General features: G+C 35.3%; 1 protein-coding gene and 1 long non-coding RNA gene across 2 annotated transcripts; both read left to right on the plus strand.

Moving 5' to 3' along the window:
• Positions 1-6,839: 6,839 nt before the first annotated feature.
• LOC107905152 (NADPH--cytochrome P450 reductase-like) lies at positions 6,840-12,368 on the plus strand. Its single transcript, NM_001326947.2, has 18 exons — positions 6,840-7,451; positions 8,123-8,182; positions 8,283-8,359; positions 8,461-8,518; positions 8,623-8,706; positions 8,842-8,878; positions 9,225-9,294; positions 9,437-9,631; positions 9,721-9,813; positions 9,998-10,223; positions 10,363-10,446; positions 10,569-10,720; positions 10,808-10,904; positions 11,053-11,202; positions 11,283-11,360; positions 11,497-11,619; positions 11,706-11,819; positions 11,963-12,368. Exons 1-18 carry the CDS (start codon positions 7,149-7,151, stop codon positions 12,041-12,043), a joined length of 2,082 nt encoding a protein of 693 aa, NP_001313876.2. The 5' UTR covers positions 6,840-7,148; the 3' UTR covers positions 12,044-12,368.
• A 1,614-nt stretch (positions 12,369-13,982) lies between these two features.
• Positions 13,983-27,155, plus strand: LOC121217830 (uncharacterized). The gene is made up of 3 exons (XR_005914046.1): positions 13,983-14,471; positions 16,201-16,270; positions 26,652-27,155. It is a non-coding gene; the product is annotated as an uncharacterized lncRNA (long non-coding RNA).
• Positions 27,156-27,339: the final 184 nt, after the last annotated feature.

Consider the following 27,339-nt stretch of genomic DNA (forward strand, 5'->3'; position numbering starts at 1 on the left):
AAAAATGTATATAGATATATAGATATAAATTATAAAAAATAAAAATATAACAATATGAGTATATGCATATGATAAAGTTTGAAAATTTAAAGGTATAAATGAGCAAATAACAGTAATAATAATTAATAATAACAGTATAATATTTAATTTATTACTTTTAATAAGAAAATAAACAAAATATAAAAGGACTAAATTAAAACTTAAGACGAACTTCGGGGTTTAAATATGTAAATAAGTAAAAGAATGGCCCGGGATTGAAATAAGGCGCGCTGGAAGGACGAGGGACCGATTGGACAATTTTCTCTTCTCCTTCGGAACGCATAGTTTCATTAAGGACGAAATCGAGAGAAACATGAAATTTTGTGGCAAAATTAAACGATAAAAAAGAGATAGGACCCGATTGCAAACAGCCTCAAAAGCAGAAAGACTAGAGGCATAAATAACCCCTTTTATCCGGAAACACGCGGATCCAAGGCTTATCGATCAGGTCGGACACGGGTCGTGCCACAACGGCACTGTTTTGGCCACTGATGCCAAGGCTCAAAACGGCGTCATATTATGCCTTGTATAAATATAAAAAAAACACGAAAAAATATTCATCCTTCATTTAAAAAAAACAGATGACAGAGAGTCAAGCTCTCTCAAAAATTTCTTTCTCCGGCCATTAGGGTCTCTCCGGCTTCCGATGCGCCGCCATCGTGGCCAAAGGCCGATGGCGAAAGAAACGGGCTCCCCGGCCCTTGTTTCCCAGCACACAGAGACCTAGCCTTCAACCCGAGGGACCGAGGGCTTTAGACCCTTTTCAGAGCCCGATTCCGACGACGGCGAAGGGTCCTCCGTCGACCGAGCCACAGGCGATTCCGGTATGTTTTCTTTTCCTCCTTTATTCTATTTATTTTGCATGTAAAGAGATAAAAAAAAAAAGAAAAATAAACCGAGAAGATAAGAAATGCGAATCGGAAATGCTAAAGGAATCACCTTTGAAACTATTTTCTCTTTTTTATTTCTTGAAAATGTTTGTGTTTCAGAAGAAAAAACATTACATTCTGCTTCGGCTTTTATAGCCGATTGTATTGCTACTTTCTACTGTTGTTGTTGTCCCTTATTTGCTTGTTTGTAGGTATTTGATGGCGGACTACAGAGGCAGAGAGTAGGGGCAGATGGGACATGATGAACGGCGGTGGCAGGTGGCGGCGCCAGAAGACCGAGGGTCTAAAAACCCTATGCGGCGCTTAGGGTTTCAGTTTCTGAAACTCTAGTCTAACTTGGAGTTGGGATTGGGCCTCGGTTTGGGTTAGGCTAGTTGAGCCTCGTTTTGGGCTCCGAGTTTGGGGTTTTGTTTTAATTTTGTTTACTTTTTTGTGTTTAAGTCCCAGGTAAAATTGGGCTTGTACACATACCATACACTTGTCATCATTTATTTTATTTATCGCACAAAAATCTTATAATTTAATTATTTATCTAATAAATATCTATCTAATAATTTAATATAATTATTACAAATTTATATACTTCTAGCAATACATTTGTATTAGATCACTTCTATACATTCGTCTTTGTTTAACTTATTTCATAATTTAATAATAATTAATATAATTTATTATTTAATATTAAACCTTAATGATTATTAATGAAATTAAAAAAATATATATCACATAAAAATCTTCAATCTTACCCACTTATGCCGTTTCATACTTATGAATTGGCTTAATTGCCATTTTAGTCCTTTATACTTTCTTTTAATTTGTAAGTAAACTTTTACCCTTTACTCTATTTAATCCTTTTTCCTAATTATTCTTAATTAAACTAAATTCACCTATCTAAAACCTAATTAAACACACAACTAGTCTCGTAAATATTTATAATAATTATTTTCGAATCCAATTTACTAAGACGAAGGCCCGATATCATACTTTTCTGATGCCCGTGAATTTTGGGTCATTACAGGAAGAACTTAAAATCCTAGAATTGACGACCCTTGGAAGTCATGAGGTAGGAATGAACCCAAAATCGGTATTGCCTGCCGTAAAAACCTTACCTTGACCCGGTCTGACTTGTGACATCGAGAAATAAATAGTTATTGCGGACTCATTAGGTTAGTTGGACGCAAAGAGGCGCAACTAGGCTGATGACTAGCTGGTTGAATAGAGTCCTACATCAATAGTTAATTAGGTAAAGCAATTGGATTTTGGCTAAAGGAACTCGCGTAGTCAAAACAAGGAATAGGAAAAGCTGATGTATTAACCTAGGATTAGATTTAGACTTAGTTCAATTTAATTAGTTATTATTATCATCTTGCTTTTAGATTAACACTATTAATTCGTAACTCGAGTAGATTAGTAATTATTTTTGGTAATTGGCTTAATAGTAGTTTTCCCCAAATTGTAATCCCTTGGGTACAACCTTTAGAGTACTCTTGGTGTAACACCCTCTACCCGTATCCGTTGTCGGAATAGGGCACGAGGCATTGCTGGAGTTTACTGAATATTTTCAATAATTCTGAATAATTTATTATTCATATTCTGAAAATAATCATAACGTCCCTCTATTGGGCTCTCGAAGCCCAAAACATTTATTAGGAACCTACTGGGATTAAATCGGAATCATAGGGAATTTTTCACAGAATCCTAAATATATATATAGATTTTAATTTTTTTTATTTCCGAATTAGGTGCAGGGTTTATACGGGCGTATCACATAACAAATCTTTTCATAAGAAATTGCATAACTGAAACCTTTCCACTCTTTCATAAGCTCAATTATATTTTCATCTAAGCACTTTACCATTCCAATGCACCTTATAATTAAACATATTACCATTCAACAATAATTTGACACTTGCCTAAACTTCAAGCAACAACATTGGTTAGCGTACTTTAATATTGACAAACTTATTTTCTCGCCATGTCTCACTTAAATTTATTACTCGTCTTAATACACATAATTTTCCTTGTATCAACGTATCAAAGATAGTCTCATATTTACATGTCATGATACATATCATTTTCTTGTTGTTTCTTCTCAAATATAAATTATTCAATTCATTATGACAATATTTCATGTACCATAATTTTTTTATAAGTTCAATGTATATTTATTCCAGTAGCAGTTCATAATCTTGAATATGCATAATTATCAGGCAAGTTTCACATACATGTATTTTCCATATCATATTTTAGTATATCAAATAATTATTATTTCTATGTATTTCAAGTTTAATTTCATGATTTCATGTACTTATCATTTTCTATTTTTATCCCGTTGAATTTCTCGAAATTTTGATGGATTTTCAAGGGTACACTTTAGTGTTCAAATTCGGTTCCGTCAATTCATATTCATGTGCGCACATTTTTCAATTCAGAGAGCACACTCCCGCGAACCTCATTTCTTACAACGGGCTTACCAGTCTAGGCTAAATCCCCTGCAAGAGTGCACCCTCCCGCGAACCTCATTTCTTACAGCAGGATTACCAGTCCAGGCTAAATCCCCTGTAATATAAACTCGTAGAGTATTATCGGGATTACCAGTCTAGGCTAAATCCCCTGCAACGACAATTACTCTAATGAGCTTGGATCTGAATTACCAGTCCAGGCTAAATTCAGACTCTAATTCGGATTACCCGTCCGAGCTAAATCTATTTTTCACATATTCTTCGGGAGGTCTATATCAAGCTCACCCATCTGGGCTAGATCTTTTTCACACATATTCTTCGAGAGGGCTATATCAAGATAAGATCACCCGTCCGGGCTAGATCCTTTTTACTGTCAATTCCATTTCAGAGATCCATCGAATTTTCCTTCCATTCAACTGAGATTTTTTTTCTTTTTATCAAATATATCAATGTTTCATCAATAACATATATTTCAAGCATCTAAGAATATAATTCAAGTTACACGGACTTATCGGGCTAAATTATAGAAATATTAAAATTCAGGGACATTTTGGTAATTTTCTATTTTCTCGAATTTCCACCCAAATCTTGATCTAAATTAATATTTCATTCAATTTATTAATTTAAATGATAAAACAATTCAATTCATGAAATATGGTCATTTTTGACATTTTTACAAAATTACCCTTAAAATTTTACTTTTATTCAATTTAGTCCCTGAAACTAAAACATGTAAATTAGATATTTTAAAATAAACTCATATTAGCTGAATATTTACATATATTATTTTTTCTCCTCCTCCACTCCATTCCACATCCTTGATGTATATATTACCACTATTTACTTGTTTACTCATAATAAGCTGTTCACTTGAGTTATAGTTACTAAATTAATTATATCTTAAGATACAGAACTCCGAATTGAGATCCGTAAATTTTCTCTGAAACTAGACTCACATATATTATTACCATAAAATTTTCATAATTTTTTGTGTAGCCAATAAATACATTTTATTCTTTAAAGTCATCCATGTTCTGCTGTCTGACAGTTTTGACACTTCTTCACTAAAAATTAATTATCTCCTTGTACAGAATTCGAATGATGTTCTCGTTTGTTCCTTTTTAAAATATACTTATTAAGGATTCTAATCATATAAATTATAACTTATAATAATTTTTTTTACAATTTTTAATGATTTTATAAAGTCAGAATAGGGGAACCCGAATTCATTCTAACCTTGTCTCACAAAATTTATTATATCTCATAATTTACAATTCCATTGATTACACCGTTTCGTCTACGAGAAACTAGACTCAATAAGATTTAATTTCATGTTTTTTCATCTTCTAATTCAATTTTCATGATTTATGGTGATTTTTCAAAGTTAACCTACTGTTTCTGTCCAAAACTGTTTTAGTGCAAAATGTTGATTACTAAATTTATAACACCCTTATTCCCTTTCTCTACAGTATTTCCCATCACTTTCTCTTATTTTTCTTCACTAACATATAAAGAACATAGAACCTTATATAATAAAACCCTACATTAACATCAATTTCATACTTTTTCAATAATATCAAACTAAAAAATATATTGAAATCTTGATGTTCTTACCTTGCTCTATTGATTTCAATCTTTAACTTGATTTTCTCTCTCATCCAGCCTCTATTTCTTGAATCTAACTTGATATTCTAGCTCCCCATAGTCTCCTTATCAATTTTCTCTCTTGGTGGCTATGGAAATTTCTTTGAATTCTAAGTGAAAATGGTGAATTTTTGGAAAGCAAAACTTTCTTTCTTTCCCTCTTATTCTCACGTTGATGCATGGAAAAATGGTGGGATGATGGCTTCTATCTTTCTTTCCACACATATATATACACTAAATAAAATAATAAAATATCATTAAGAAAAAAATCAAATCAAAATATAATAAACTAATATTCATTTATTTATTTAATCTAAAATATCTCCAACATCATCATTATTTTCTAGATTTCTCTCTCTTCTAATTGACCATTTTGCCCTTTAGATCTTCTAAAATTCCATCATTGAGTCATCACTTAATTTGGTAAAATTACAATTTGGTCCCTCATAATTCTTCATCTATTCAATTTGGTCCCAATTCATCCATTTTCCTTAGGTTCTAGATTATTCCACCCTTAAAATATTTACACTATTGATCCTTCAACTTTTTCATATTTACATTTTAACCCCTCAAATTTTGAGTATTTACTATTAGGTAACAAAACTTTTCTCACTTTTACAATTTAATCCTTTCTTGAATTAATATGTTATAATATACTTCCCAATGTTGTCATAACTCAAAATTCTCCTTTTTGTCACTTTATTTCCTTACTATATAAAAATAATATCTTACTGTAAAAATTTTCGGGGTATTACACTTGGTACTTCGTTGTACTAACAAACTATATTACAATTTAACCGTATACTTGTGAAAATTGCCTAATTTCCTATCTTTTGTAGTAATATTCTCACTTATGATGTTAGTATGTCGGGAGGCGGTCAATACCTTATCCGGGGTTTATACAAGCTTACGAAAGCTTGTTTATCCTTATCTCTTGAGAGTTTTAAGCTAATGGAAAGTTGTTTTGTGAAGGGCTTTATTTGAGCATTTTCCAGATAATTTATGGAGATAATTACCGACATTTTAACATGTGATAATGATACTTTTTTCTAAGGTGCTAATCACGTTGAAAGAGAACTTATAAACAGGTTGTTAATCAACTTGATTCTTTAGTAATTTAGGACGGTAGATTGGATTACAATTGTGGTGATTCAAGCAATTGTTGAATAAAATTATTGTCTAAGCGAGGTTTCATAGACTTAGGATTGGAGAATTCGAACTTCGTTAATGAACATCATGTGTTGATTCTATCTTTATTTATCTTCTTGACTTACAGTTTTGATTTTAGATTTGTTATGCAACATCTCTAAATTCCGTCTTAATTTTTGTTCCAATAGAAGATAGAACGGAACTGTTTTCTTAAATGGCTATAAATCAAAATTTGTTGTTTCACAAATAGTTAGAATAAACAAAAAGTAAATAGAGACCTTTATATCATTTATCTAGTGATTGAAGCTAGTAACGAGTTGGATCTCAATCTCACAATCCCCTCTCTTCTCTTTTTGGGATCCAACAATGTAGAAATCCCCCCAACACCATCCTAAAGTTTAAGAGGATTTTTTTTTTGAATAGGTAAGATTCAAACAGTTAAATACACGTATTGGAATAGGACGTATATTAAATTGTACTTTAATTAACCCAAAACAGAAACATTAAAACTAAACGGATGATTAACATAATGAAAAAACACTAAAAACGAAAAGGAAAAGAAAAGAAAAGAAAAAGACAGCCTATTATTTTTGTCCTTTTGGTTTGGGCTATGTCAACGATTCCGCAGAAATAATTAATTGCAAGAACACGGAAACGAAAAAATAAACTTCCTCACAAGTTTTCCTTTTTTTATCCTTTACCATAAAAAGTGCATCTCCAAAAGGTAAAACAAAAAAATAAAAATAAAAACCCGGACGGACCCCCTTCATTTGCTCTGCCCCTAAATTTTCTGGTCAAGCTCAATCCTTTCTCTTGGGTCCCTCCCCCAAAACAAACACTCTTTTCAACTCCACCACCATCTTTAACCCTGACCAACCTCATCCCCAAATCTTCCCATTTTTTGTTCCCTATAAAATTTTGATCACTTAAATTGTTTTTTTTTCCAAATTTTTGGGGGTTAAAGATGAGTTCGAGTTCCGATTTGGTGGGTTTTGTTGAATCGGTATTGGGAGTGTCGTTAGAGGGTTCGGTAACGGATTCTATGATAGTGGTCGCGACGACGTCGTTAGCGGTGATTCTGGGGCTTTTGGTGTTTCTCTGGAAGAAATCGGGTTCCGAACGGAGCCGTGATGTCAAACCGTTGGTGGCACCTAAGCCTGTTTCACTCAAGGACGAGGAAGACGACGACGCCGTTATCGCTGCCGGCAAAACTAAAGTTACCATTTTCTACGGCACACAGACGGGAACGGCCGAGGGATTTGCTAAGGTGGATAAGATAAACTGATTTTTGAAGTTCTGGTTTTTTATTACTGAGCGTGGTGATTTGACTGATTTGTTTACTATGTAGGGCTTTGACCTGTTGACTGGTTGAGTGAAATGAAAACGATTTTGTTGATTGAAAATCGGAAGATAACTGATGTCTGTATCGTTGATTAGCTTATTATTCTAATCGCTGATTCGTTGTGGAAAATTAGGCTGCTGGTATAACTAATTACATGTTCAAATCTGGATTAAGAATTATCCAAGAGATTAGGGGAATGGTTTCTTTTATAGTTATTTTTTATGAAGAAATTTAGGGTTAAAGGCAATATTAGATGTTTGCTGCACCTTTCATTCAATTTCCATAGAATTCTGGAACTTAATTGTATGTTTAGTTATAGTCGATTTCTAATTTTCTGGCGATTTAGGCAGCATGGAATTGCTAAGTTTTTGTGTCTGTTGATTTTGTGGTCAACCCAAGCTCAAAGAGATTGAGACATGACAATTGATAGAAACGTGGCATCAATAATTTTTGGGCAGTGTCCTTTTTTATCCTGTTACTCTCTGTTACATTGGGCTAAACATTGATGCGTGCTTGGGATGTTGCCCCGCATGATTGAAAGAGATTTCTATTTGTATTTAAATGTTAGATTTTCATGCGAGAATTTCGTATTGCAGGCTTTAGCCGAAGAGATCAAGGCAAGATATGAGAAAGCTGCTGTCAAAGTTGTTGACCTGGTAATGTATAGGGAACTATTTTGTTACTTTGTTTTCTTACTTGAGAATATGTTCTAGTATTTACAAATAGGTCCGCTAAATTGTGTATGTTTTATGTTAGGATGATTATGCCATGGATGATGAACAATACGAAGAGAAGCTCAAAAAGGAGACTTTAGCTTTTTTCATGGTGGCCACGTAAGATAAATTCTTGCTTCTAATGGCGCTATTATTGGTTGTGTATTTGTTCTGGAGTTACATAAAGAATAGGGTTAATATGGTTGAGCATGACATTGCAGTTATGGAGACGGGGAGCCAACCGATAACGCTGCTAGGTTTTACAAATGGTTTACTGAGGTTGGTTGCTACGTCAAAAGAAGATTCAAATATAGACTTTGAATTATGCTAGCATTTGCCCTTCTTTAAATTGACACTCATAATTTCTCTTTATTCTACTTTAGGGAAATGAAAGGCAGCCGTGGCTTCAACAACTCACATATGGTGTATTTGGTCTGGGTAACCGTCAATATGAACATTTTAATAAGGTAAATTTGGCAGACAGACGCTATACCCATCCACTGAATAAGGCACTTTATGATTATGCAATTTTGCAAAGCTGCTTACTTGTTTTCCCTCTTTTACAACTGTTAATCTGGTTTGCTGATCTTTTCTGGAAATAGATAGCAAAGGTGCTTGATGAGCAACTTTACGAACAAGGTACTTTTCCGTATTGTTTTAAATTCCACCCTTCTGATCTAATTTATGGCATTTTCTTACTAATGACTGCGGTGTCAAAATTTCAAATTCAGGTATGAATTGGAAGTTCAGGATGAAAGTTAATGCTCAAGGGCTTGGGCACTATACATATAAAGCATATTCCTTGCATGCTTTCATGAATGTCTTTTAAAGTTGCCTAAAAAATAAGAGTTAGAAAAATATATTTATAACCGATTCATATTCTTTCATTAAAAAGCTTGTCCCATGCTTTTCTTTGAATCTAGCTTTGGTGTTGAGAAATTGGAGGGAATGATTAATAACTGTACTGCTTTTCTTGTGTGAACAGGTGCTAAACGTCTTATTGAAGTTGGTCTTGGAGATGATGATCAATGCATTGAAGATGATTTTACCGCATGGTATGTAATCTACTTGAAGCGGTTCCCTATAGCCATATTAACGATGTGATGATGGAGATTTTTTGGGACTGTGCTTCAATCTTGTGCTTTGTTAGCTTTATTGTAATTCTTTTCTAATTTTACATTTTTATTCCTCCCTTAGGAGAGAACTGCTCTGGCCAGAGTTAGATCAACTGCTTAGAGATGAAGATGATGAAAATGCTACCTCTACCCCGTATACAGCAGCTATTCCTGAATATAGAGTAGTGGTTCATGATCCTGCTGTGATGTACGTAGAGGAGAATTACTCAAATAAGGCAAATGGGAATGCTACATATGACCTCCACCATCCATGCAGGTAATAGGCTCATTATGATGGTTTTCAAACCCCTTCCTTCCTGCTTCTATTTCCCTTTCTGAGGTAACTTTTACATGATTTGCACACAGAGTTAATGTTGCCGTTCAGAGAGAGCTCCACAAGCCTGAATCTGATCGCTCCTGTATTCATTTGGAGTTTGACATATCAGGGACTGGTATCACGTAAGTTTATACTTTGTAATGTTTATTAATTTATAATTGATTTTCTGAGTCAATCTCTGTGACAGTAGTGTTAATATTTTGCTGTGTTTAAGTTCTTTTGGCCCCATGGATTTTGTTTTGTGAAAATAGATAAAATTGGCTTATGATTTATGACCTTGTGCAATGATAAGTTCAAATGTCCCAGATATGAAACCGGAGATCACGTTGGTGTCTACGCGGATAATTGCGTTGAGACTGTTGAGGAAGCTGCAAGATTGTTGGGTCAACCTCTGGATTTGCTATTTTCTATACACACTGACAATGAGGACGGCACATCTGCTGGAAGCTCATTGCCGCCACCTTTTGCCAGTCCATGTACACTGCGAATGGCATTGGCACGATATGCAGATCTTTTAAACCCTCCACGGAAGGTAAAACCACCCCTCCCCGCTGTTTTCTTTTTCCTGAAAAGGAGGAGAAAGTTTCCATCTGATTTCTGCCATATCTTCTGTTCGCTTCCGTTGCTTAAGTGAATTTTTTTCTTTGTCTCAAAATTGTTTTTGTGGTCAGGCTGCTTTGATTGCCTTGGCTGCTCATGCCACTGAACCCAGTGAAGCAGAAAAGCTTAAGTTCTTATCGTCACCACAGGGGAAGGTTGATAAGTGCTGCTGTTGTTTTTCTCCCTTTTTGTCTGCTTATGTTTGATATTCTTGTTTTTTATATTCCTCATTGTTTATTTTCTCTTGTTCCTTTTAAATATGTCTTCCTTTTTCCAGGATGAGTACTCACAATGGGTTGTTGCAAGTCAGAGAAGTCTTCTTGAGGTTATGGCTGAGTTCCCATCAGCAAAACCTCCTCTTGGTGTATTTTTTGCTGCAGTAGCTCCTCGTTTACAGCCTCGTTATTATTCTATCTCATCCTCCCCTAGGTTATTGATTTTATCCTAGCTATATTACCCGTTTGCAGCATTACCTTATACATGAGATTTATAAGAAGGATGGTTACTTTCGAGCAGGTTTGTACCTGCCAGGGTTCATGTAACCTGCGCTTTAGTTTATGGTCCAACTCCAACTGGAAGAATTCACCGGGGTGTGTGCTCAACATGGATGAAGGTAGTGATTGCAATCTTTTCAGTTACTCCATATTTTTCTGCTTCAGTCTTGTTGGCATTTATCCAAAGCCTGCTGATATCTGTGATGTGCTAGACATTTCTTAGGCTTTAGTGACATCTAACTCCCTACTCTAATGAAAAAAATTCAGAATGCAGTTCCTTTAGAGAAAAGCAAAGATTGTAGCTGGGCTCCTATTTTTATTCGGCAATCCAATTTTAAGCTACCAGCAGATCCTTCAGTTCCAATCATCATGGTTGGACCCGGGACTGGATTGGCACCTTTCAGAGGTTTTCTACAGGTCTGTTACTTTATGTTTATACACGTTTCTTTTATTTTGCAAAAAGGAAGAAAGTAACTTAAAGTAATAGCTGTTTACAGGAAAGATTGGTCCTCAAAGAAGATGGTGCAGAACTTGGCTCTTCTCTACTCTTTTTTGGATGTAGGAATCGACGAATGGTTAGGATCTGGTTCTGATGCTAATGATCTTATAATCTTGTAGCAGCAATATTGCATGTCTTACTGTAATTAGCTGCCAATGTTGATATTTGTATTTAGGATTTCATCTATCTACCTTTTTGGCAACTTTTTGTAGGATTTCATTTATGAGGATGAGCTCAATAACTTTGTGGAACAAGGTGCCCTTTCTGATCTTGTTGTTGCATTTTCACGAGAAGGTCCACAGAAGGAATATGTTCAACACAAAATGATGGATAAAGTAAGTGGTAGCAGTAGGAAGAACATGGACTGTAGTCAATGATATAAAAGTGCCTCCTTATAACATCCATTTCTTTTGGCTTACAGGCTGCAGATATATGGAACCTAATTTCTAAGGGTGGATATCTTTATGTTTGCGGTGATGCCAAGGGTATGGCAAGAGATGTTCATCGCACTTTGCACACTATTATTCAGGAGCAGGTATTGATCCTCGTCTCTTTTGATTTCCTTCTCTCTCAACTTTAATTGTAATCAACATTTTAACTCAAATCACACGACATCCTGAGAGCACTTCTTGATTTGTAGTAACATAAATTTCCAAAAAACTTGTGTACAAATTTCAGGAAAATGTGGATTCATCAAAGGCGGAGTCTATGGTGAAGAAACTCCAGATGGACGGACGATACCTTAGAGACGTGTGGTGATGGGTATAATTTCTTGTAGCGTTCATTCACCAGTTCATCTCAGAGAAAAAACGGTTGGGTTTGATAGTGATAGCAGAAAGCTAAACTGGTTTTTCATATTGGGAGAAGATCTACTAGATGTTAGATCTTTTTTTTTTTTCTATATAAATTTTCTAAATCTTGAAATAATACTCTAAATAGAAGGATCAATTGTTTTTAGACTTTGCCCCGCCATTGGAAGTTGTAATAGGGAACAGTGTGATATAGCTAGTTTACAAGCATGTGAAAAACATATTTAAAAAACTTCTTGTAGGTTATAATATTTTGGATTGTCAGCATCATTCTACTCTTTGTACTGACAGATAAATAAATTTGTACAATAAAACTGGATTTACGTCGCTTTTCGAGTAGAAGAGAAAAACTAAGAAGTGTGATTATCTACAGTCGGTCAACGGAAACAGACCATTTTTGTACCATGAAAACTATGTCGTTTTTGTTTAAACCCTAATATGTTTGTTTCTGAAACAACCACGAATAATCAGTTATTAGAAATTTTCATTTTAGTTACTCAAAATAATAAATTTACAATTTAGGTTACATAATTTGGATTTAACTTTCAAAATTACAAATATTTTCAATTTGATCCTATTCTAAAAAAAAGTCAAGAAATATATAAAAATAAATAAATATTTCCAAAAAATATAATAAATTTAAATTTAAATTTAAATTTTATATTAATGTTAAACAAAATAACAATCCCTCCCTCCCACCTGTCCCTCTCCTTCTCTACTGCTGCAAAAGCTAATTTTAGCTTCTTGAGAAAATTTAGAGAGAAAAAAGCAATGCTAGAAACTTGGACAATTCATCTATTTTATTTTATTGTCATGTTCTGGACGGGGGAGGGATGGTGGTGGGGGTGAGGGAGTGGGGACGGTGATGTGGGGGGATTTTTATTTTATTTAATAATATTATTAATATTAATATAAAATTTAATTTTATTACTATATATTTTTTTAGAATTAATATAATTTTATTTGCATATATTTTTTTGAATTTTTTAGAATTAGGATTAAATTAAGAACATATGTAATTTTGAGAGTTAATTTTTTAAAATTATGACTAAATCGATATAATATATAAAAATTTGATGACTAAATTTGTCATTATAAATTTTTTTAACTGTCACATCAGCTTACTGTTTGTGATTTTAACGGCAGTAATCAAAATGATCAAACTATGTGACGTGGGTACTTAAATTGTAAATTTTTTTATTTTAAATACCTAAAATGAAAATTTATGATAGTTTAGTGACTATATGTACAATTTACCCTATCCGAAAAGAAGAAATCAATGCGGCTGGTATTTGCTGGCTGTCCAATAGCAACTGTGATGAGTAAACGAGTAGTTGAAAAATATTAATTAAAGTGATACACATAGAAAATTATAATTAATTTATATTTAAAATGATAAAATAGATAAATCAATATCCCTATAAAAAATGAAGATATTGACCTTGAAAACAAAATGTTGACGTAGAGTTGGATGTGAAAGCATATCGTGCCAAAAATAGAGAAGGAATGGAGGAAAATCGAGCTGAATGATGAAACCACAGATTATGACGGTAGATAACTTTGAGTAGTTTCTTTATTTTACTTTTATTTTAATATGTCAGGAATTTTTACCGTATTTCAAATATATCAAGAATTCTATCTATCAGTAATTTTTACTGTTTTTAAAATTGTGATATGTAATGCTCCAGAGGAAGTTTGTAAATGAAGGGCAGAACAAGTTTGAGAACAAAATATCCAATGTGTTTCTCTCAAGCATGTGAATCTCTAATGAGCTTTGAGTATGCTCTGTGTTTACTATATTCTCATTCTCATGGATCCTGCACAATAAAACTTAGACCATGAACTTCAGGATTTATAAACCTCTGATTTAATTGTTGTAGCTATAAGGCAGTGTCTACCTAGTAGCCTGGCATAACATACTTGCTACAGTAGTTTCAATCCTTATCCCTCGATTTAGTATGGAGCTTTGAACTAAACTTATGATACTCTAATAAATATATTTCCAAATTTTACATAAAAATCAATTGATGTTTTGATTATAATGATAAAGTTAATTGTTTATTAAGTATGAAGCTTTAAGGGTGCGTTTGTTTGGTGTAAAATGTTTTCCGGAAAACATTTTACTTAATTTCCGGTGTTTGTTTGGGGGAAAATGAATTACTTTAGGAAAACATTTTCCGAAACACGGTAAAATCAAAGCCATTCCTCCGGAAAATGTCTTACCAATTTCTAAGCCGTAAGACATTTTCCATTCTCTTCTAAGCAGCAGTGGTTCTCCCTTCCTCAAAGCTTCCGCCTCTCCTCCTCATCTCTGCCTCACCATTTCTGTCTCTCAGCTTCGTCTTCCTTCTCCATCTTTCTGCTCCATAGATCTGTCGGTGAGTCACCCAAAAGCTTCAAGTTTTTTTTTGGCTCAATTTCGCTTTCTCTTTAGTCTGATATGATGATCAACAAAATCAATTTTCTTTTCCTTTTTTTCATAATTTATGACTTTTTAAGCTAGATTTTTAGTAATTGCTAGTGGATCAATGAAATGGGGTTATTGTTTATTGTTAAACCATGGAGGAATTTTATGAGTTTACAACTTAAAATTGGTGGTTTTTGCTGGATTTTCCAGAAATCGGAAAAAGGATGAAAACTCATCCTCTTCTTCCCTACACCACTCGACCCCCACTTCTTCACTAAGGGAAGCTTTCCCTTTTAATTTTCTTGCTATTTTCTCTATAAAAATCTCAACATTTCCTTTCAAGTTTTTTTAACAAAATAAACTCATTGTTATATTTCTACCTTCAAAGATTCAGTTTTTAGCTAAGGTTTTTTTTTTCAGCAATAAACTATTTTTTTGCTAATGTTGTTGGAATGGTATATAGGTTGTTCTTAATATTTCCTTAAATATACTATGATATTCTGAATGCCGTGGGTCTTATTTACTGGAATAAATTGTTAATGCTTTTATTCCTTGGCATTATAATTGATTCCATGGTTTAGTTTTAGCATTGAGTTAATGGATTAAAAAGAAGTATTGAGGTGATTATCCTTACTGTTAAGTTTTTGTTTAAAAATGTCAAATAGAGAGACTTTATGCTTGAGATTTGATCTTTTATTTCTTGAATATTAAAAATTGTTAGCAGCTCATATATAAAGACTTTATGCTTGAGAAACAAACCAATCAAAAATACCAATAAGACTTTTAGTTCAATCCAAATTTCCTTAGAAAATTCAATGTTAAAATAAGTTTGACTACTAGAAGATCTCTGCCATTATGCTGATTATTAAATACCTTTTTATATGACTATTTTAATGGAATAAGCTATTGTAATTGGTTGCAACGATGTAGGAATTTTGATGGTTAAACGATGTAGGAATTTTGTGGGTTTACAGCTTAAAAAATTGGTGGTTTCAATTAGATGGGGTTATTCTTCAAAATGGACATAAAATTTTTTACTTTTTCAGAAATAAGTACTAGGTTAGTTTGGTTAAACTAAGACCTGATTTGGTTAGTTTGGCTTGCAACTTTGGTAAGAAAAACAAGTGCTTTAATTATATATATTATGCATATGTCTTTCAGTTTTTTATTATAGTAATAATATGAGCCATGTATATGTACGTATATACTGTTGGAGGAGTCAAGACCGCAGGAAGAAGTATAGCATTTATCAATGGGTGAAAACACAAAGGGGGACCATCCTTTTAGAAAGAAAGAAAAAACTGACGAAATATTAATGCATATTGGATATTCATGAATTTGATTAACTACTGTAGATATAATGGTGCATAATGGTATTTGTTTTTGTAAATTACTGATTTGCTTCAGTTTGTTTCAGTGTCAAATTTCTATTAATGTATATCTTTGTTGAACTTTGGTAAAGGTTTTGACATGTTTTAAGTATATATTACATGTTGCAAATATTTGCCTGATGATTTGGTCTGAAATCTTATATTTTGGACTCGTTTTCATATGCCAATTGTTTGTGAAATGAGTTGGTAACATGTTGAACATGTTTAAGAGCATGTAGGAGACCATTAGCATATCTTGAAATTCTATTTTCTGCACTTCTACTCTTTTGTCTCGAGACTATAAGAACATTTTATTGCATTTTTTGGCAGAGGTCTAGAGACAATATTGAGACAAGGTCATAGAGGAGGATAGAAAATATGTACCCTGGTCGCGATGCAGGTACGTTTCATCTTGCTATGCGTTCACCTCTGTTAGAATTGTGTGACCCAAATTCTAAGAGATTGCTTGCAAGTCAAGTTAAACAAAAATATATTTTCTTTCTAGAAGATTTAGTATTTATTAGTATAGTTTATTTGACTTACTAATTTAGCCTATAAATAGGCTCCTTTACAATCTTAGAATTAAGAGACACCCATTAGATTAGAACTCATAACACATTCAGAGAATTTTGTGTTTACGTTTGAGGGTTCTTTGTTTTTCGGGTTTTCGGGGTTTAGTTTTTATCTCCATCTTTTGTACTCTTCATTCTTTTGCCATTATAGTAAAATTATCTTTGCCCGTGGTTTTTTATCCTCTTTTGAGGGGTTTTTCCACGTTAAATTTGTGTTTTCATCTTCTCAATTTCTTCTACTATTTTTACTTGTTCGTTGCTTAATCGGGACGATCCTAACAAGTGGTATCAGAGCTAGTTTAACTTTCATAGATCAGCCCGGTCAGAGATGGCAGCAACAAGGTTTGAAATTGAGAAGTTCGATGGTGAGACAAATTTCAATCTGTGGCAAGTTCGGATGATGGCAATTCTAGTTCAAAATGGCTTGAAAAAGGTTGTTACAGGGAAAAAGCCTGAGAATCTAAATTAAACAGAATGGGAAGAGCTTGATGAAAAGGCCTTGTCTGCAATCCAGTTGTGCCTCGCGAATACAGTATTGCAGGAGGTATTGATGGAGAAGACCTCATTCGCCTTGTGGAAAAGGTTAGAAACTCTTTATGCGACTAAGTCTCTGGCTAACCGTTTAGTGTTGAAACAACGTCTATTTACGTTTCGCATGAACGAAGGTGAGCTTCTTAAAGATCACATTAGTCAATTCATTACTCTTTTAAATGATTTAAAGAACGTTGAGGTTCATATTGACGATGAAGATCAAGCTATGCTATTATTGTGCTCTTTACCCTCTTCATACAAGTCTTTCAGGGAGACCCTGATTTATGGCAGAGACAAACTCTCGTTCAAAGATGTGAAGGGTCATTTGTTGAGTAGAGACAAACTCGACAATGAGTTTGATTTGAATAGCAAAGCAGATAGACAAGCTTCCGTTTTGGTAGCATAAAAGAAACGAGACAAAAGGTGTCGCTATTGCAAAAAGTTAGGTCACGTCAAAGCAGATTGTTATAAACTGCGAAATAAAAGAGCTGCTGAGAGTAACGAGGAAGATGTAGCTGGTGCTAATTTGGTCGATGAAGGCGGTGATGATTTCTTGTTAGCGTCAACGAGCGATAACTCCAAGCTTACGTCTGAGTGGATCCTAGATTCAGGATGTTCTTTCCACATGTGTCCCAATAGAGAATGGTTCTCCACATACAGTTCAGTTGAAGGTGGAGTTGTGCACATGGGAAACGATTCATCTAGTAAAATAATCTGTATTGGTACTGTTAAAATTAGGATACACGATGGGACGATTAGGACACTCTCAGATGTCAGGTATGTACCTGATTTACGAAAGAATCTCATCTCCTTGAGTATTTTAGACTTGAAAGGATGCAGAATCAACATCGAGTCGAGCGACATTAAAGTATCTCGTGGAGCTCTCGTTTTGTTAAAAGGTAAAATAACCGGCAGTCTTTATATTCTGGAAGGTTCTACAGTGACCGGTGAAATCGGACGTCCCTCGTCCGTTACGGAGTCAAAGTCAACTCATTTGAAGCGGAGGCAACTTGATCATAGGAGGGAAAAAGGTATGACCGTTTCGTTGAAGAGAGGTTCTCTTTTGGATGCAGGTTTTGAAAAGTTAGGGCACTGTATTCGTGAAAATCAGACCCGGGTTAGTTTTGATTTGGCAGTGCACAAGTCGAAGGCTAGAAGTCTTCCAGCTTCTAAGCATAGATTCGACTCAGTTAATTCCCTGCATAGTTCAAGATAGACCCGTGGCGGGTTTTGGCAAAGATGGCATTGAAAGAATTCGTGTTAAGGTGGAGATTGTTAGAATTGTGTGACCCAAATTCTAAGAGATTGCTTGCAAGTCAAGTTAAACAAAAATATATTTTCTTTCTAGAAGATTTAGTATTTATTAGTATAATATATTTAGCATTTATTAGTATAGTTTATTTGACTTACTAATTTAGCCTATAAATAGGCTCCTTTACAATCTTAGAATTAAGAGACACCCATTAGATTAGAACTCATAACACATTCAGAGAATTTTGTGTTTACGTTTGAGGGTTCTTTGTTTTTCGGGTTTTCGGGGTTTAGTTTTTATCTCCATCTTTTGTACTCTTCATTCTTTTGCCATTATAGTAAAATTATCTTTGCCCGTGGTTTTTTATCCTCTTTTGAGGGGTTTTTCCACGTTAAATTTGTGTTTTCATCTTCTCAATTTCTTCTACTATTTTTACTTGTTCGTTGCTTAATCGGGACGATCCTAACAAGTGGTATCAGAGCTAGTTTAACTTTCATAGATCAGCCCGGTCAGAGATGGCAGCAACAAGGTTTGAAATTGAGAAGTTCGATGGTGAGACAAATTTCAATCTGTGGCAAGTTCGGATGATGGCAATTCTAGTTCAAAATGGCTTGAAAAAGGTTGTTACAGGGAAAAAGCCTGAGAATCTAAATTAAACAGAATGGGAAGAGCTTGATGAAAAGGCCTTGTCTGCAATCCAGTTGTGCCTCGCGAATACAGTATTGCAGGAGGTATTGATGGAGAAGACCTCATTCGCCTTGTGGAAAAGGTTAGAAACTCTTTATGCGACTAAGTCTCTGGCTAACCGTTTAGTGTTGAAACAACGTCTATTTACGTTTCGCATGAACGAAGGTGAGCTTCTTAAAGATCACATTAGTCAATTCATTACTCTTTTAAATGATTTAAAGAACGTTGAGGTTCATATTGACGATGAAGATCAAGCTATGCTATTATTGTGCTCTTTACCCTCTTCATACAAGTCTTTCAGGGAGACCCTGATTTATGGCAGAGACAAACTCTCGTTCAAAGATGTGAAGGGTCATTTGTTGAGTAGAGACAAACTCGACAATGAGTTTGATTTGAATAGCAAAGCAGATAGACAAGCTTCCGTTTTGGTAGCATAAAAGAAACGAGACAAAAGGTGTCGCTATTGCAAAAAGTTAGGTCACGTCAAAGCAGATTGTTATAAACTGCGAAATAAAAGAGCTGCTGAGAGTAACGAGGAAGATGTAGCTGGTGCTAATTTGGTCGATGAAGGCGGTGATGATTTCTTGTTAGCGTCAACGAGCGATAACTCCAAGCTTACGTCTGAGTGGATCCTAGATTCAGGATGTTCTTTCCACATGTGTCCCAATAGAGAATGGTTCTCCACATACAGTTCAGTTGAAGGTGGAGTTGTGCACATGGGAAACGATTCATCTAGTAAAATAATCTGTATTGGTACTGTTAAAATTAGGATACACGATGGGACGATTAGGACACTCTCAGATGTCAGGTATGTACCTGATTTACGAAAGAATCTCATCTCCTTGAGTATTTTAGACTTGAAAGGATGCAGAATCAACATCGAGTCGAGCGACATTAAAGTATCTCGTGGAGCTCTCGTTTTGTTAAAAGGTAAAATAACCGGCAGTCTTTATATTCTGGAAGGTTCTACAGTGACCGGTGAAATCGGACGTCCCTCGTCCGTTACGGAGTCAAAGTCAACTCATTTGAAGCGGAGGCAACTTGATCATAGGAGGGAAAAAGGTATGACCGTTTCGTTGAAGAGAGGTTCTCTTTTGGATGCAGGTTTTGAAAAGTTAGGGCACTGTATTCGTGAAAATCAGACCCGGGTTAGTTTTGATTTGGCAGTGCACAAGTCGAAGGCTAGAAGTCTTCCAGCTTCTAAGCATAGATTCGACTCAGTTAATTCCCTGCATAGTTCAAGATAGACCCGTGGCGGGTTTTGGCAAAGATGGCATTGAAAGAATTCGTGTTAAGGTGGAGATTGTTAGAATTGTGTGACCCAAATTCTAAGAGATTGCTTGCAAGTCAAGTTAAACAAAAATATATTTTCTTTCTAGAAGATTTAGTATTTATTAGTATAATATATTTAGCATTTATTAGTATAGTTTATTTGACTTACTAATTTAGCCTATAAATAGGCTCCTTTACAATCTTAGAATTAAGAGACACCCATTAGATTAGAACTCATAACACATTCAGAGAATTTTGTGTTTACGTTTGAGGGTTCTTTGTTTTTCGGGTTTTCGGGGTTTAGTTTTTATCTCCATCTTTTGTACTCTTCATTCTTTTGCCATTATAGTAAAATTATCTTTGCCCGTGGTTTTTTATCCTCTTTTGAGGGGTTTTTCCACGTTAAATTTGTGTTTTCATCTTCTCAATTTCTTCTACTATTTTTACTTGTTCGTTGCTTAATCGGGACGATCCTAACAAGTGGTATCAGAGCTAGTTTAACTTTCATAGATCAGCCCGGTCAGAGATGGCAGCAACAAGGTTTGAAATTGAGAAGTTCGATGGTGAGACAAATTTCAATCTGTGGCAAGTTCGGATGATGGCAATTCTAGTTCAAAATGGCTTGAAAAAGGTTGTTACAGGGAAAAAGCCTGAGAATCTAAATTAAACAGAATGGGAAGAGCTTGATGAAAAGGCCTTGTCTGCAATCCAGTTGTGCCTCGCGAATACAGTATTGCAGGAGGTATTGATGGAGAAGACCTCATTCGCCTTGTGGAAAAGGTTAGAAACTCTTTATGCGACTAAGTCTCTGGCTAACCGTTTAGTGTTGAAACAACGTCTATTTACGTTTCGCATGAACGAAGGTGAGCTTCTTAAAGATCACATTAGTCAATTCATTACTCTTTTAAATGATTTAAAGAACGTTGAGGTTCATATTGACGATGAAGATCAAGCTATGCTATTATTGTGCTCTTTACCCTCTTCATACAAGTCTTTCAGGGAGACCCTGATTTATGGCAGAGACAAACTCTCGTTCAAAGATGTGAAGGGTCATTTGTTGAGTAGAGACAAACTCGACAATGAGTTTGATTTGAATAGCAAAGCAGATAGACAAGCTTCCGTTTTGGTAGCATAAAAGAAACGAGACAAAAGGTGTCGCTATTGCAAAAAGTTAGGTCACGTCAAAGCAGATTGTTATAAACTGCGAAATAAAAGAGCTGCTGAGAGTAACGAGGAAGATGTAGCTGGTGCTAATTTGGTCGATGAAGGCGGTGATGATTTCTTGTTAGCGTCAACGAGCGATAACTCCAAGCTTACGTCTGAGTGGATCCTAGATTCAGGATGTTCTTTCCACATGTGTCCCAATAGAGAATGGTTCTCCACATACAGTTCAGTTGAAGGTGGAGTTGTGCACATGGGAAACGATTCATCTAGTAAAATAATCTGTATTGGTACTGTTAAAATTAGGATACACGATGGGACGATTAGGACACTCTCAGATGTCAGGTATGTACCTGATTTACGAAAGAATCTCATCTCCTTGAGTATTTTAGACTTGAAAGGATGCAGAATCAACATCGAGTCGAGCGACATTAAAGTATCTCGTGGAGCTCTCGTTTTGTTAAAAGGTAAAATAACCGGCAGTCTTTATATTCTGGAAGGTTCTACAGTGACCGGTGAAATCGGACGTCCCTCGTCCGTTACGGAGTCAAAGTCAACTCATTTGAAGCGGAGGCAACTTGATCATAGGAGGGAAAAAGGTATGACCGTTTCGTTGAAGAGAGGTTCTCTTTTGGATGCAGGTTTTGAAAAGTTAGGGCACTGTATTCGTGAAAATCAGACCCGGGTTAGTTTTGATTTGGCAGTGCACAAGTCGAAGGCTAGAAGTCTTCCAGCTTCTAAGCATAGATTCGACTCAGTTAATTCCCTGCATAGTTCAAGATAGACCCGTGGCGGGTTTTGGCAAAGATGGCATTGAAAGAATTCGTGTTAAGGTGGAGATTGTTAGAATTGTGTGACCCAAATTCTAAGAGATTGCTTGCAAGTCAAGTTAAACAAAAATATATTTTCTTTCTAGAAGATTTAGTATTTATTAGTATAATATATTTAGCATTTATTAGTATAGTTTATTTGACTTACTAATTTAGCCTATAAATAGGCTCCTTTACAATCTTAGAATTAAGAGACACCCATTAGATTAGAACTCATAACACATTCAGAGAATTTTGTGTTTACGTTTGAGGGTTCTTTGTTTTTCGGGTTTTCGGGGTTTAGTTTTTATCTCCATCTTTTGTACTCTTCATTCTTTTGCCATTATAGTAAAATTATCTTTGCCCGTGGTTTTTTATCCTCTTTTGAGGGGTTTTTCCACGTTAAATTTGTGTTTTCATCTTCTCAATTTCTTCTACTATTTTACTTGTTCGTTGCTTAATCGGGACGATCCTAACAAGTGGTATCAGAGCTAGTTTAACTTTCATAGATCAGCCCGGTCAGAGATGGCAGCAACAAGGTTTGAAATTGAGAAGTTCGATGGTGAGACAAATTTCAATCTGTGGCAAGTTCGGATGATGGCAATTCTAGTTCAAAATGGCTTGAAAAAGGTTGTTACAGGGAAAAAGCCTGAGAATCTAAATTAAACAGAATGGGAAGAGCTTGATGAAAAGGCCTTGTCTGCAATCCAGTTGTGCCTCGCGAATACAGTATTGCAGGAGGTATTGATGGAGAAGACCTCATTCGCCTTGTGGAAAAGGTTAGAAACTCTTTATGCGACTAAGTCTCTGGCTAACCGTTTAGTGTTGAAACAACGTCTATTTACGTTTCGCATGAACGAAGGTGAGCTTCTTAAAGATCACATTAGTCAATTCATTACTCTTTTAAATGATTTAAAGAACGTTGAGGTTCATATTGACGATGAAGATCAAGCTATGCTATTATTGTGCTCTTTACCCTCTTCATACAAGTCTTTCAGGGAGACCCTGATTTATGGCAGAGACAAACTCTCGTTCAAAGATGTGAAGGGTCATTTGTTGAGTAGAGACAAACTCGACAATGAGTTTGATTTGAATAGCAAAGCAGATAGACAAGCTTCCGTTTTGGTAGCATAAAAGAAACGAGACAAAAGGTGTCGCTATTGCAAAAAGTTAGGTCACGTCAAAGCAGATTGTTATAAACTGCGAAATAAAAGAGCTGCTGAGAGTAACGAGGAAGATGTAGCTGGTGCTAATTTGGTCGATGAAGGCGGTGATGATTTCTTGTTAGCGTCAACGAGCGATAACTCCAAGCTTACGTCTGAGTGGATCCTAGATTCAGGATGTTCTTTCCACATGTGTCCCAATAGAGAATGGTTCTCCACATACAGTTCAGTTGAAGGTGGAGTTGTGCACATGGGAAACGATTCATCTAGTAAAATAATCTGTATTGGTACTGTTAAAATTAGGATACACGATGGGACGATTAGGACACTCTCAGATGTCAGGTATGTACCTGATTTACGAAAGAATCTCATCTCCTTGAGTATTTTAGACTTGAAAGGATGCAGAATCAACATCGAGTCGAGCGACATTAAAGTATCTCGTGGAGCTCTCGTTTTGTTAAAAGGTAAAATAACCGGCAGTCTTTATATTCTGGAAGGTTCTACAGTGACCGGTGAAATCGGACGTCCCTCGTCCGTTACGGAGTCAAAGTCAACTCATTTGAAGCGGAGGCAACTTGATCATAGGAGGGAAAAAGGTATGACCGTTTCGTTGAAGAGAGGTTCTCTTTTGGATGCAGGTTTTGAAAAGTTAGGGCACTGTATTCGTGAAAATCAGACCCGGGTTAGTTTTGATTTGGCAGTGCACAAGTCGAAGGCTAGAAGTCTTCCAGCTTCTAAGCATAGATTCGACTCAGTTAATTCCCTGCATAGTTCAAGATAGACCCGTGGCGGGTTTTGGCAAAGATGGCATTGAAAGAATTCGTGTTAAGGTGGAGATTGTTAGAATTGTGTGACCCAAATTCTAAGAGATTGCTTGCAAGTCAAGTTAAACAAAAATATATTTTCTTTCTAGAAGATTTAGTATTTATTAGTATAATATATTTAGCATTTATTAGTATAGTTTATTTGACTTACTAATTTAGCCTATAAATAGGCTCCTTTACAATCTTAGAATTAAGAGACACCCATTAGATTAGAACTCATAACACATTCAGAGAATTTTGTGTTTACGTTTGAGGGTTCTTTGTTTTTCGGGTTTTCGGGGTTTAGTTTTTATCTCCATCTTTTGTACTCTTCATTCTTTTGCCATTATAGTAAAATTATCTTTGCCCGTGGTTTTTTATCCTCTTTTGAGGGGTTTTTCCACGTTAAATTTGTGTTTTCATCTTCTCAATTTCTTCTACTATTTTTACTTGTTCGTTGCTTAATCGGGACGATCCTAACAAGTGGTATCAGAGCTAGTTTAACTTTCATAGATCAGCCCGGTCAGAGATGGCAGCAACAAGGTTTGAAATTGAGAAGTTCGATGGTGAGACAAATTTCAATCTGTGGCAAGTTCGGATGATGGCAATTCTAGTTCAAAATGGCTTGAAAAAGGTTGTTACAGGGAAAAAGCCTGAGAATCTAAATTAAACAGAATGGGAAGAGCTTGATGAAAAGGCCTTGTCTGCAATCCAGTTGTGCCTCGCGAATACAGTATTGCAGGAGGTATTGATGGAGAAGACCTCATTCGCCTTGTGGAAAAGGTTAGAAACTCTTTATGCGACTAAGTCTCTGGCTAACCGTTTAGTGTTGAAACAACGTCTATTTACGTTTCGCATGAACGAAGGTGAGCTTCTTAAAGATCACATTAGTCAATTCATTACTCTTTTAAATGATTTAAAGAACGTTGAGGTTCATATTGACGATGAAGATCAAGCTATGCTATTATTGTGCTCTTTACCCTCTTCATACAAGTCTTTCAGGGAGACCCTGATTTATGGCAGAGACAAACTCTCGTTCAAAGATGTGAAGGGTCATTTGTTGAGTAGAGACAAACTCGACAATGAGTTTGATTTGAATAGCAAAGCAGATAGACAAGCTTCCGTTTTGGTAGCATAAAAGAAACGAGACAAAAGGTGTCGCTATTGCAAAAAGTTAGGTCACGTCAAAGCAGATTGTTATAAACTGCGAAATAAAAGAGCTGCTGAGAGTAACGAGGAAGATGTAGCTGGTGCTAATTTGGTCGATGAAGGCGGTGATGATTTCTTGTTAGCGTCAACGAGCGATAACTCCAAGCTTACGTCTGAGTGGATCCTAGATTCAGGATGTTCTTTCCACATGTGTCCCAATAGAGAATGGTTCTCCACATACAGTTCAGTTGAAGGTGGAGTTGTGCACATGGGAAACGATTCATCTAGTAAAATAATCTGTATTGGTACTGTTAAAATTAGGATACACGATGGGACGATTAGGACACTCTCAGATGTCAGGTATGTACCTGATTTACGAAAGAATCTCATCTCCTTGAGTATTTTAGACTTGAAAGGATGCAGAATCAACATCGAGTCGAGCGACATTAAAGTATCTCGTGGAGCTCTCGTTTTGTTAAAAGGTAAAATAACCGGCAGTCTTTATATTCTGGAAGGTTCTACAGTGACCGGTGAAATCGGACGTCCCTCGTCCGTTACGGAGTCAAAGTCAACTCATTTGAAGCGGAGGCAACTTGATCATAGGAGGGAAAAAGGTATGACCGTTTCGTTGAAGAGAGGTTCTCTTTTGGATGCAGGTTTTGAAAAGTTAGGGCACTGTATTCGTGAAAATCAGACCCGGGTTAGTTTTGATTTGGCAGTGCACAAGTCGAAGGCTAGAAGTCTTCCAGCTTCTAAGCATAGATTCGACTCAGTTAATTCCCTGCATAGTTCAAGATAGACCCGTGGCGGGTTTTGGCAAAGATGGCATTGAAAGAATTCGTGTTAAGGTGGAGATTGTTAGAATTGTGTGACCCAAATTCTAAGAGATTGCTTGCAAGTCAAGTTAAACAAAAATATATTTTCTTTCTAGAAGATTTAGTATTTATTAGTATAATATATTTAGCATTTATTAGTATAGTTTATTTGACTTACTAATTTAGCCTATAAATAGGCTCCTTTACAATCTTAGAATTAAGAGACACCCATTAGATTAGAACTCATAACACATTCAGAGAATTTTGTGTTTACGTTTGAGGGTTCTTTGTTTTTCGGGTTTTCGGGGTTTAGTTTTTATCTCCATCTTTTGTACTCTTCATTCTTTTGCCATTATAGTAAAATTATCTTTGCCCGTGGTTTTTTATCCTCTTTTGAGGGGTTTTTCCACGTTAAATTTGTGTGTTCATCTTCTCAATTTCTTCTACTATTTTTACTTGTTCGTTGCTTAATCGGGACGATCCTAACAACCTCCTTTAGTTGTTGTTGTAAATAATCAGCTTTACTCTGCTAATCAAGAAACTAATGAAGTTAAGAAATATGATAAGGTTAATAACTCATGGAGTGTTGTGAAGAGACTACCTGTGAGGGCGGACTCTTCCTACGGTTGGGGGCTGGCATTTAAAGCATGCGGAAACAATTTACTAGTAATAGGAGCTGGAGGTCATGGAGGGCATGATGATGGAGTAAATGTTCTGCATTCTTAGAATCCAGAGGAGGGAAACAGGGATGGACAAGAGTGGAATGTGCTTGTTGTCAAGGCACAGGCAGGTGCTTTTGTGTATAATTGTGCGGTAATGGGCTATTAATGAGAGTTGCCGCATCTTTGGTGCAAACATCGACATCTGGAAGACCAAGATCAACGATCTTCTATCTGTTATAATTTTTATTGTCTCAGTATCATTAATTTTATTGTTCTTTTTCCCATTTTATGATTCAGAAGAATAATTGACCTCGAATCAATTTCTTAAAGTTATCAACCGAATGTGTTGATCCCTCTATTGCAAGCATTAACCTCAAACCAAGTAATGACTAGTTCCATTTATCTTGTACTTTGGCATTGAATTCTTTTCTCGTAATTGCTTTTATGCTGGGCGTAATTTCATCAGGAGATCACTATAATTGATTCACTACTAATTAGTAAATTTTGGAAGTAGTTTGCAATGCTTTTATATTTTAATAATTGAGTATTATTATATATTTAATTTGATTTATTATTTATAAATAAATTATTTC

This window comes from Gossypium hirsutum, chromosome D05 (assembly GCF_007990345.1).
Source record: "Gossypium hirsutum isolate 1008001.06 chromosome D05, Gossypium_hirsutum_v2.1, whole genome shotgun sequence".
NCBI classification, from domain to species: Eukaryota; Viridiplantae; Streptophyta; class Magnoliopsida; order Malvales; family Malvaceae; genus Gossypium; species Gossypium hirsutum.

What these genes read in the sequence shown, in the direction of transcription:
- LOC107905152 (NM_001326947.2), top strand. Translation starts at nt 7,149, where the DNA reads ATGAGTTCGAGTTCCGATTTGGTGGGTTTTGTTGAATCGGTATTGGGA. An exon ending in TTTTAAACCCTCCACGGAAG is followed by an intron (nt 10,224 to 10,362) that starts GTAAAACCACCC and finishes TTTTGTGGTCAG; the next exon opens with GCTGCTTTGATTGCCTTGGC. An exon ending in ACACTATTATTCAGGAGCAG is followed by an intron (nt 11,820 to 11,962) that starts GTATTGATCCTC and finishes TACAAATTTCAG; the next exon opens with GAAAATGTGGATTCATCAAA.